Source organism: Perissodus microlepis, chromosome 19 (assembly GCF_051167445.1).
Source record: "Perissodus microlepis isolate ML-2025 ecotype Zambia chromosome 19, ASM5116744v1, whole genome shotgun sequence".
NCBI classification, from domain to species: Eukaryota; Metazoa; Chordata; class Actinopteri; order Cichliformes; family Cichlidae; genus Perissodus; species Perissodus microlepis.
In genome coordinates, this window is record NC_140479.1 from 22006027 (window position 1) to 22018821 (window position 12795).

The 12795-nt window shown below is 42.1% G+C and overlaps 1 protein-coding gene across 2 annotated transcripts in view; it reads left to right on the forward strand.

Annotated features, from left to right (window-relative positions):
• pacrg (PARK2 co-regulated) overlaps nucleotides 1–12795 on the forward strand; it is a 149600-nt gene that overhangs the window by 82334 nt on the left and 54471 nt on the right. For both annotated transcript variants that reach the window (XM_084915027.1, XM_084915026.1), the window contains one exon: nucleotides 9887–10036. In XM_084915027.1, the coding sequence (XP_084771153.1) occupies nucleotides 9887–10036 (150 nt within the window). The remainder of the gene's footprint in view (nucleotides 1–9886; nucleotides 10037–12795) is intronic.

The window sequence follows — 12795 nt, forward strand, 5'->3', positions numbered from 1 at the left end:
CATAAGAATCACATGCAGACATGACATGACAGACATGACCTAAAGACAGAGAGTGAGAGAGCAAGGGATAAGAAAGAGAGAGGGACAGACATCACAGGGCGCTACAACAACACAGGAAACTAGACACAAGAGGACGGGGAACACAGAGAGGAATGATAACAGAAAACCTAAAGCCTAGATAACAAACTAAGACCTCAGGCTACAAGCAGAGATCACAACTATAATAATGAAATACTAGGAACAGAATATTAAATAAACCTGAATCAAAAGTCAAAACACAAAAGCTGGGTCATAGACTGGGACCATGAAAATGAATTTCCAACCGTGATTATCTAGCTTTCACATTTGAAAAACACTCAAATAAAGGGCCTGGTAACGTTATAGTTAGGAGTAAGGGGCAAGAGTTAGAGGGTTAAGGAATCTGACCTTAATGAAAATGGATTTCTCACTTTGGTTTTATAGATAATATATATTTATTATATTTACATATATATATTTACTTTCTTAGACTTTTCTCAGACTTTGCTTTGGAGATTCGATGCAACAAAAATAGAACAACATGCTTTACCAGGAAAAGAATCACCTGTCTTGCAGTCTGCTGCTACAGCCGCTTCTAATATTATACAACCAGTCCTGATGTGGCGTCCTAATTTGGTTTCGCTGTCATACAGTTCCTATTATTGCATTAACCCTCAGGGTGAAGCGTCCTTGTTTTTTTTTTCTGTTTTTCTATTTTGCATTTGCCGGAAGACGCTGGCTCTAAAAGTATGCCTGATAATCTGCCATGAATGTGGTGACATGCTACATTTAACTGTGTACTCATGCTGTGCCTCCTTACCTTTCCAGGCTGACACGTTTACACGCGTGCGCACAGTCTCTCAGACACACACACATACACACACATGTTTAAGGAGGGCCGAAAGGTCGTGCCTGAGGGCGAAGTGGTATACGACTTCAAAAAATAGACTTTGGAATTCATAGGGATGCGAACGGGAAAGGTTTCATGCGCGGCAAGAACAAGGAAGAACAAGGAAAGAAGAAGTTGGAGGAATGCAAAGTGTGGCTTTGTTGAAAAAATTTAAGCACAAGCACAGGCACAAAGTCTCAAACACACACACACACACACACAGAAACTCTTTTGTTTGGCGCCACTGCCAAGTGGAGTGTCAGTTTCAAAGTGGGAGCCTTTAAGTGGCGCCCAGTGAGCCTGCGGTAGTGTTCATGTCATGGGCAGTTGGCTGGGGGTGTGTACGTGTGTGTGCTTCTTGTTTATGTGTGGGTGTTGGATGTCTGTGGAGGCAGAGGGGCATGACGGCCAACACCAGGCAGGGCTGTTGGAGACACAGAGACACGGTGACAGACTGACCCTGGCAGAAAGTCGCACTGAGCACAAGCTGCTCGGTCTTAACTGTTTCACATCATACAATGTAACAACTCCGAAGTGTCGTGTGTGCGTACGCTTTACTGCTTCATAACAACCCCGATTCCAAAAAGTTGGGATGCTCTGTGGAATGTAAATAAAAGCAGATTGCAGTGATTTGCAAATTCCATAAAACAATATTTTATCAAATGATTATGTGAAAATCTACCATTTTAAGAAAAAAGAGACAGGCATATGTTTTTCGATGTGTAGCATCTCCTTCTCATTTAACAACAATAAATGAACTCAGGAGACCAGACTTTTAGGAGAGCTGTGTTGTCCCAAATTTGGTCTGATTCTAGCTGGTCCGCTGACCTTGATCTCTGTTGTCATAGTTTTCTTTTTATAATGTGACAAACATTTCACTTGTGGGAAGGTCTGGACTATAGGCTGGCCAGTTCAGCAACTTGTGCTCTTCTACTACAAAGCCATGCTGTTATGATTAATGTGGTTTAGCATTGTCTTGCTGAAATATGCAAGCTCATTCCTGAAAAAGCCACCGGGTTATGAGCATGTTGCTGCTCTAAAACCTGTATTTACAGCTCAGGATTGACGGTGGCTTTCAGATGTACAGGCTTGTTTTTCCATCTGAGATGCAGCTTTTGTGCCTTCTTCTTTGCATGATAGAACTTCAACTTACATTTTTGGGTGGCACAGAAAACTGTGATTTCAGGCAGTGATTTCCATGTTTCTAATGCAGTGCCACCTAAGGGCCTAAAGATCACAGGCATCTGGTGTTGAATGTCAAGCTTGCCCTTTGTGCACAGAGTTTTCTCCAGATTCTCTGAATCTTTTGATTGATTTTTTTTTTCTCTTGTTCAAATCCACCTTCTCGTGTCGAAGCTGGTGAAGATGGCCCTTCCTTTCCTATGCTGTGAGCTTGAGGGTTACTCCAACAAAAACCTGCAGCTGATGGAGAATTGGTTCATGAGCTGCCACTACACTAAGCAGAGCAAGGACTACCAGCTGCAGTTCAACCCCGCTCAGCTGGAGTTTGTTGATAAATGAGATAACCAGTCAGTGCTTCAAAGTTTTTTGTCAATAAGTATTTATATTAATAATTAATTTAAGCACTGGCTTGCCTTCTTTTGCTTGCACACGTGTGTTTGCAACCTCCTCTACCACCACAGATAGATTGTAAGTCTCTATACAGGCACGTGAAAGCAAAATGTCTATTCGGCCCTCTGTAATGAAGCACTCACTTTACACACAACTAATCATTATACACAGTGGTACTTGGCTACTCAGTAACCCAGACAGCATTTTATAAGTTCAAACCGCTCAGCAGTTTTGGCCATTTGCCTTCTGGAGGCCAGACCAAAGGTGATGGTTATGCCCCTAATGAAAACACACACTTCGCCCTGATAATGGAATTTTAAATGGCTTGCTCCTTATTAACTTTTTCGTTTATTAAAAATCAGTCCCGTTTTGCCATCCACAAGGCAAAGCCGCCAGTCCGTGTCTCTGTTGCAGATTAATTACTTTTCTATGGCGTTGGAAAGAAGGAGGGATGGCAGAAAGAGGAAGAAAGTAAAAAGCCATCCACAGTCTAAAATGGCAAGATATATATTTTTCTCCTCTGACGTTAATACATCTTCAATGTGGCTGGCAGACTCTTATCTGCAGAGCGACTGAGCCACATCAGGCCCTGGTGAATTTTGATGATGACTGCAGGTCACCCAATGAGAATACACAATGAGGAAGGCTCTGGCTGACATTATACTCTGAGGCCCCGTCCTCAGTGACTAAAAGACTGAACTCTTTCCTACTGTACACCATGCTCCCTTTTGCTTGCTTTAGAAAGAAAACCTTACTGTGGGAAAAGAGGCAAGAGCAGATTTTCTAGCATTTAATATATTTTTGTGACGTTGACGCATTTCAGAAGGCTTTTGTTTTCCCGGTGTGTATTTGAAATGACAAATGGTTTGCTATGAAACATTAATTTGTGTAAGTAAAGTCGTAAAAAATGGTTTTGTTCAGCCAAACAGATCCAAGGTGACTCAGGAGACAAGGCAGAATATTTTTGAAACGCCGTTGTTTTGGGCTTTCTCTGGCGTCCTTAAACAAGGAGGAAGATTCTGAGACATGCCTGCGTGCAGTTGATTGGCAGAGCATTTGTTCGGCTTTGAACTAAAATGAGACTTTCATTACGAGGAGATCCTCAGTTACGCCTCTGCACGAGAACATCTTCGTCTGATCTCAGAAGTGTATTTATACCCCGAGCGAGAACAATTCACTGCTAAACTCTCCGAGGTGTCGCCCCTGCCTCTGACATTTCACAGGAAGCGGAATACGGGGTCAGCGTTGTTTTATTTCCACGCTGAATACGAAACAGGCCTTAGCATGAATAGATGATTATTCAGATTTGTCCCAACACAGGTTTTAAACCAGCATTAATATATCAGGCCCTCGGCTGCCTTCCACTCTGGCTCTTTTAATTTTTTTTTCCTTTCTCTTTTTCTTTTTTTTTCTTTTTTGCAGTGAGGCAAGAGTGCTGATGAATAATTGAACAGTCCCGCGGTCCAAATGTCACAGCAGGGAAAATTGTTTGCGCTGGCTGGTAATTAGAATTTCATTGTTTGTTATGTAGGTTTGAAATTCCTGTCATTCCACATTCCACCTTATCTCGGTGATGGCAGATATCACCGCACTTGTCTATCCGGGGGAGACACTAAGGCAACGATGGAGAGATGGCGTGAAGCACAATACATTTGCTCATTCAGCACACACTCATTCACTCATTCGCTCACTCACACACTCGCACATTGTCGCCGACACAGATAAAGTCACGCTCCTTCTCATTCTCCTGCTCTCAGATGGACACAAAGCAGTGGCCCTGGTTCACATAGTCTTTTCTGAATGCAGTATGCAATATTCCTTGAACCTTTGAGCCTCATGTTGTTTATGAGACTCTTCTAACATTGTGTAACTTGGTTCGTGTTTTGTTACTGCCACATTCAGCACTGCCTGTGCTCATGACTGAAGCTGACATTTTTGTCCCATTGCTTGTAAAATGCTTGCACTGGAATGTGCACTCATGTACGTGCACATGTACGGGTACGCTTGTGTGTGTGATGTGTGAGTGGTGTATGAGAGTGTGGCTCCGTGTGCTCGGGACTGCTCCATGTTTGCATATTAGCTGTTTTAACACTTGCACTGAGTGATGCAGTATGCTGTTCTCTTTGCTCCTCACACACAATCTTTTAGGGCTGGTGCCCTTTTCCTCTCTCTCGGTTAGTCTTATGTGAGTTCGAATAAGGTGCTGCAGCTAGGTATGGGTAAATTACTATTTCTACTAATGACTTGAAATATATATTGATTCTAATGTAGCAGTCAGAAAAACAGAGATCCATGAATGAATGAATAGAGATTCATGGAAGAATTCTGTCATGGCAGAGATCGCAAATGTCCCTCCAATTCCTCTGAAAGACAAAGGGTTTAACTTGGCTGCACACAAGCATGTAATCCCACTGGTTGGGTTAGTTGCTGTTACAGGTTAGTTAGAGGCAGGTAGAACCACTTTCAGGCTCCATTCATTTAGACAGGGGCTCACAGTAGCAGTTTCTGGAAGTTAATTAGTCATTATTCTCGCTTCTGGAAGCCTTTGAGCTACATGCAGGGCTATTCATATAGCTTTGCTATCAATTTTGTTACAATCAATTTTGTACTCATCTTGAAGCATACACTGTAAAAAAAATATTGTAATATAAAAGTATTTTACTGTGCATTTTACAGTTTTGTACTGTTTTTCTAGAATATCATTAAATTTACATAAATAGACTGTGATTTTACATTTCAAATGTAAAATAACATAAAATCACTGTAAATGTAATAAAACATAATTTTCTTTTTTTTTTTTTAAATGTATCTGTCTGTACATATGCATATTTAGATTGTTAAAATACATTCACAAACGTATCATAATTTCACAAATATCTGTCCGTTATTTGAAAGATTGAACTGAAATTCAAATGTAATGCTATGGAAAAATATATAAAATGATTCTTATAAACTTTTTTTACATCAAATAATGTTATTTAGGGCGATCGTGGCTCAAGAGTTGGCGGTTCGTCTTGTAATCAGAAGGTTGCCGGTTCGAGCCCCGGCTCGGACAGTCTCGGTCGTTGTGTCCTTGGGCAAGACACTTCACCTACCACCTACTGGTGATGGCCAGAGGGGCCGATGGCACGATATGGCAGGCTCGCTTCTGTCAGTCTGCCCCAGGGCAGCTGTGGCTACAACTGTAGCTTGCCTCCACCAGTGTGTGAATGTGAGAGTGAATGAATAGTGGAACTGTAAAGCGCTTTGAGGGTCTCGAATGCAATCTATTATTATTATTTAAACCAACTGTTAACTGTATATTTCTGTATATTTAAGTATTATTATTCATATTGCCGCATTCATTGACCTTGTTTATAGGTAATTTCATTGTTTAATGAAATTACCTATAAACCTCTGTCAGTGCTCCCCAGGGTTGCTGTGGCTACAATGTAGCTTGCCATCACCAGTGTGTGAGTGTGTGTGTGAATGAGTGGATGACTGGATGTGTAAAGCTTTGGGGTCCTTAGGGACTAGTAAAGCACTATACAAATACAGGCCATTTACCATTTATTTACCATTTTAATCACATTCAAATGTTCCTAATTTAATGTTTAAAAGCACTTGAAAAAGGCAAAATCCCATGTAAAATTTGGGCAACAAACTCTATTTTCATTACTGAAAATAACCGTATTTTTATGAGAAAGTTTTTTACAGTGTACAGTATATACACACGTGCTGCCGATAGAAATTGTGTTCATGAGTTTGTGCTAAAAATACATAACTCAGAGCTGCTTATGTTTATGATAATTTGCAGACTTTATCACGAAGGACAGCCTAAATAACTCCTCCACAAATATGCAGTGCTGTTTCAACACTGTCCAATCAGTGTGTGTGTACATATATATATATAAGTGTGTGTGTGTGTGTGTGTGTGTGTGTGTGTGTGTGTGTGTGTGTGTGTGTGTGTACAAACCACTGATATGGGGGTAATAATCCAGAAACCTTTTTTATTTCGTTAGGTTTTGTGACTCGAGGGCAGTGAAAAGAAATTTCACCTTTATTTTTCATTTAAAACTTATTTTTAGCAAACTTTTTCTTTTGGTATGAAGCACTGTGCCGATCATTTTGTCATTTACCCATGTTTCTGATGATCTTTATAAACAGGTTCAACATTTCAATAGAATTTTTGGAACCCCCAGCTTTCATGTTGTCTAAGTGCTGAGGACCATTCATACAGGGAGTGCAGAATTATTAGGCAAATGAGTATTTTGTCCACATCATCCTCTTCATGCATGTTGTCTTACTCCAAGCTGTATAGGCTCGAAAGCCTACTACCAATTAAGCATATTAGGTGATGTGCATCTCTGTAATGAGAAGGGGTGTGGTCTAATGACATCAACACCCTATATCAGGTGTGCATAATTATTAGGCAACGTCCTTTCCTTTGGCAAAATGGGTCAAAAGAAGGACTTGACAGGCTCAGAAAAGTCAAAAATAGTGAGATATCTTGCAGAGGGATGCAGCACTCTCAAAACTGCAAAGCTTCTGAAGCGTGATCATCGAACAGTCAAGCGTTTCATTCAAAATAGTCAACAGGGTCGCAAGAAGCATGTGGAAAAACCAAGGCGCAAAATAACTGCCCATGAACTGAGAAAAGTCAAGCGTGCAGCTGCCAAGATGCCACTTGCCACCAGTTTGGCCATATTTCAGAGCTGCAACATCACTGGAGTGCCCAAAAGCACAAGGTGTGCAATACTCAGAGACATGGCCAAGGTAAGAAAGGCTGAAAGACGACCACCACTGAACAAGACACACAAGCTGAAACGTCAAGACTGGGCCAAGAAATATCTCAAGACTGATTTTTCTAAGGTTTTATGGACTGATGAAATGAGAGTGAGTCTTGATGGGCCAGATGGATGGGCCCGTGGCTGGATTGGTAAAGGGCAGAGAGCTCCAGTCCGACTCAGACGCCAGCAAGGTGGAGGTGGAGTACTGGTTTGGGCTGGTATCGTCAAAGATGAGCTTGTGGGGCCTTTTCGGGTTGAGGATGGAGTCAAGCTCAACTCCCAGTCCTACTGCCAGTTTCTGGAAGACACCTTCTTCAAGCAGTGGTACAGGAAGAAGTCTGCATCCTTCAAGAAAAACATGATTTTCATGCAGGACAATGCTCCATCACACGCGTCCAAGTACTCCACAGCGTGGCTGGCAAGAAAGGGTATAAAAGAAGAAAAACTAATGACATGGCCTCCTTGTTCACCTGATCTGAACCCCATTGAGAACCTGTGGTCCATCATCAAATGTGAGATTTACAAGGAGGGAAAACAGTACACCTCTCTGAACAGTGTCTGGGAGGCTGTGGTTGCTGCTGCACGCAATGTTGATGGTGAACAGATCAAAACACTGACAGAATCCATGGATGGCAGGCTTTTGAGTGTCCTTGCAAAGAAAGGTGGCTATATTGGTCGCTGATTTGTTTTTGTTTTGTTTTTGAATGTCAGAAATGTATATTTGTGAATGTGGAGATGTTATATTGGTTTCACTGGTAAAAATAAATAATTGAAATGGGTATATATTTGTTTTTTGTTAAGTTGCCTAATAATTATGCACAGTAATAGTCACCTGCACACACAGATATCCCCCTAAAATAGCTAAAACTACAAACAAACTAAAAACTACTTCCAAAAACATTCAGCTTTGATATTAATGAGTTTTTTGGGTTCATTGAGAACATGGTTGTTGTTCAATAATAAAATTATTCCTCAAAAATACAACTTGCATAATAATTCTGCACTCCCTGTATGTGGGTTTGCAGGTAAGCGGTCCATGTTGACAGGAAGAGAGGGATGCCATTTATTGCAGTAGTTTTGTAAGGATTGTCTATTACCTAGTTTTTAAATTTTTTTTTTTTTTTTTTTAAATAGCATTTTTTCACTAAAAATAAGCAGTTGATGGACTCCCAGAACAGCTTTCTGGCTTCTGGTGAATGTCAAGTATTTCCTGCCTTTTAGTTCTGTTTTTAGCCTCTACCACCCACGACAGGGAATGGTAGAGACCTGCTGTTAAATAAAACTGCTACAACCAGTCCATGCTGAACAGATAATCAAGTTGAAATTCTAAAAAGATCTCCAAAGCAAAGTAGATTCAGAGTCAGTCATTAAGATGTGGCCTTTGTTCCCTGTAACAGAAACAAAAATCTCTTTAGTTGCAACATCAACAGTTTATGAAGAGGAGGAACCAGATACCTCCAGTTGGCCAAGATGACAAAAGAGCTTTCCTGTGAATTTGTGTCACCTCACGTTAAACAAATAATTTATTGTGTTTGAATGTTGTCATCATCAACATGACTGAAAGGCAAACCTGTTTGATTCCTATCTTGACTGACTTGCCTGTCGACTGACATTTGTTCTGTGGCATTTAATATTACGACAGCTTTACTAACCAAAGTCAGTAGCATAACCACGAAGCAAAACCTGTGGCTACGGTTTCTCTAAATTAGCGTGGAGCAGTTGATATCCTCATTCATTGCATCTTTAAAGTCAAATGGCTGGCTTTAATACTTCTGCCGTGTCCTAGTATCTTTTACCAGATTGAAACTGTATAATAGCGGCATTTCTCTGCTATTCCTATTTTCCTCACCATCAACCACAGGCTCTCAGTGTTTTTGCACTCCGTAGCTGATTTCTTTGTTTTTGAGTATTTCTTTTAAAAGGTTTTTCTTTTTTTCATGCCTTTCATATTTGTTTTTCTAAGTGCTTACTGGCAGAATAGTCAGTGTGATGGTATTGCAAACCCCTTTTTTGTGAAAGTAGGCGTCAAATGACAGTTTAAGGTTTCATGAAGAGACCTGACTTTTTTGGTGGGGATATACTGTTTTAGACTGCACAAAGGGAATTACCAGTGCTCATTCAAAGGGCCACATAAAATCCAAAGCAGCTGAAATAAAACAACAAGTATGAATATGCCAGTCTTAAAGGCTAATAACAAGTTATTTTCTAGCCCTTTCCTTTCTGTCTTTCATCTATCTTAATCTCTGATTTGACATTTGTCTTATGTTGTTTTCTCCCCCTTTTTTTCCTCTCCATATTTGTCTCTCTGGATCACGAGCTCTCCATTTCTCCCACCATCATTCTCTTTTGTTCTCTCTATCGGTGGGAAATGGAGTTAAGTGCAGCTGTAGGCCAAATAGCCCAGTGATTGGCTCTCACTTACTCCTGCCTCCCCAGTGCATTTGAAATCACTGATTGCAGACAAGCTAGTCTAAATCAAAGCTCTGCTTTAAGGAAAATTCTTTCAAGGAAAAGGGAGTCTGCTAAACCCATTCCCAAGGCAGATCATCGCCTTCACTTACAGGAAGAAACAATGTGTATATTGACTGTATTTAACTGATATTGCTAACTGATATCAAATTATGTTGCTGCCCTCCAGATGCCCTGAACACAAGGAACCATCAGGTGATGTGCACCACCATGAAAGTCCTGCAGCACCTGGTGATGTCTGCAGACAAGGTGGGAGAAGCTCTGGTGCCCTACTTCAGGCAGATCCTCACCGTTTTTAACCTCTTCAAGAACAAGAGAAGTGAGTTTCAGGCACCAAGCTCTGGAGTGTTTCAAGGACAGATGATGTGGGAGGTGTTTGTCTTTTGGAGCAGATATTGTGTAAGCTTGTTCTAATATTGGCATGACTGCAGAGCAGCAGTCACGGGGGGAGGGGCGTGAACCAGGTGATTCGACAGCCCTGAGAAATGCCACGTAGAGGTTAAGTGGCTCTTTTTATTTGAGTCCAACTAAAAAGGGATTCTGTTTTCTGCATTTTCTTTGCTGTAGACTCAAAGCTTCTGCCCTCGAGTCCTTTTTACTTTTCCTCCTTCCACTTAAGCATCCACTTGACAGAGAAGCTCAATTTTGTCTTTTCTGCTGTCAGTCAGGCGGCATTGTGCAGTGCTGTTGAGGAGGAGACTTTGTCCTTGCTCTCTCTGAAAGGCTGCACCTGGGTGACACCAGGACCTGGGGAGATTGGCATCAGATAGGCAGGGCTCTTTGTGTGGCTGTGTCAAAGCACTTAGCATGGTGTGACATGATGTGGACCCATTGAAGGCTTAAAGGCACAACCAGCCCCAAACACCACAGCAGGGTGTGGAGACTGACATTGTGAATCAATCATCTAAACACAAGCTTTAACGGGAGAAAACACAAGGCTTTAGTCTCTTAATCAATATCCAATTTGAATCTGTTGTCTCTTTAATTCGCTTACATTTATCTGTTTGTTGAGATAGTGAGAAAAGACAAAGGACGGAACAGGAAAGCCCGCCTTATTAGCGCACGGCCTTATGCAAATCTCCTCCGTAAATTAGCTGTCAAATCAATCCCCTAAACCGTTTTGAAGCGCGAGTATCTCCGCCGCACCAAAAGCTCCGGAGTCAGCCGGTGAACCTCACCATGAATATATCTGCCTGGTAGTTACCGTGGCGTCCTGTCCACCTGCCTCGACTGCTCCTCTGTCCTCCTCTGGCAGGCATCGATTAAATCCGAGCCAACCTCTCACCTGGCAGGCGTCTCTGCTATCCACCTCTTGAGACCAGCCTCTGCCAGAGAGAGGTCCATACAGCTGCCAAAGCACAGGGCCCAATCTGCTAAACAAGGACAGAGCTTCCTCTTCAGTAGTTTATAGGCACCCGGCAGAGTTTCTCTCCTGTAAAGTTTGACGAGAGTTGAGGCTGAAAATGTTACCAAAGTAAAGTATGTCGGTGCAAGCGAGCGTCTATATACTGTAAGTTCATAGATAGCTGGATAATTTCCTTGTGTTTTCCCCCCCGATCACTGTCTGAGGCCTTAGATGAGCTGTCACAATTCATGTTCTGTTCTACCCACTCCCCTCTAACAGAGAAAGATATAACTTCAAATACAGAGAATAGATGCTTCCCTTTTGGGGAGGGGGGAACAAACACTGTGTGAACTAGAACTAGAGTTCTTTCTGCCTAATCCACAAATATTTCAGGGTTGTTGTTCTCTCACAGTCTTTCTCTGTGTGCCTTTGTCTTTGTTTCTCTCTTCTGTTTTATGGCTTGTTTATATCAATATCAAAGCTTTCATTGAAGCCCATCTATTATCTAATATTACTTATATACACCTCCAGGTCCATCCCACACTCAGTCGGCTGTCTCAGCGCCTCAGACCGAGCCTCTAGCAGACAGGCACGATCATTGTGTTAATACAGTAGAAGACACAGAAGGCCGGCTAGTTGTGTGTGGTAACTCCCACACTGTAACTCACAGAGCTTGCATGGCATCCCTCTTATCTCCTGCGCCACAACGGGACCACTGTCCGTTTCATGCCAAATGTGTGTGTCTGTGTCCACATTTGTGTACGTCTGTCATGAATAGATCTGTTGTATCCCATATGCAGCTGTTGCCTTCAGTGCTTTCTGTCTCTCCCTGCTCACTGTTGTCTGTCTGCCAGCCTTGGGCACACAATGCTTTACTACACATCTATGACATGCCCCACATATACTTGCACATATACCATTGCACGCCGGTCCAGATGAGGCTACACAACCTGACTCTGTTTCTGTCTGCCCAGTTGTTCGAGCTCCGAATCAATAGGCTGACAGCCACTGCTGCAGGGTCAGGGCCACAGTTAGATATCACCGACATCTCATCGCGGGACAGATCCCTTAGGCTGTGTTCCCACGCTTCCGCTGTGTCGCTCCCACTCTGAGACAGGGTTGTGACCTGTTAAATTGGTCTGTATACAGCCCTTATCTGAGCCATTTTTCCAAGGTCAGAGACGGAACTTAACAGCCATCTCCAAAATGGACCCTCGGGTGTCCTTTCACTCAGACAGAGCGCTGGCCCTCTGACCAGAAGAACGGCGTTACAACCCACCAACCCACATGTTCAGTCTTTTTGGGATCCAGGCCTCTGTCATTGTTCAAAGAGAGAAAAATATGCCTGTTTAACTCCGGGCTGCTGGCTGCCATTCTTCCCACTGTCACAGTAATGCGTCATTTTGAAGTGCACAATAATGAGCAATCACATAGTATCACCATCCTTGATGTACCCTTTTGTCTCCTGAATCAACGCTCCCAGCTTTTGTTTGCTTTGTGTCTTTTGTTTATCAACTGTTCTTTGTGTATTTGTCTACGTGTGCATGTGTGTGTGCATGTGTGTGTTGTAGAGACAATGTTGAGGACAGTGTAGGAATTTCTCCAATACGATTTGCATGGCTCTCTTGTTTTCTTGATGTGATGAATCTTATCCCTAATGAAATGCAACAATGTTCCTTAAGAAGGAGAGATGTGCTCCGTCATCCAGCAAATTCCTCTTCTGAGCTCAAAGG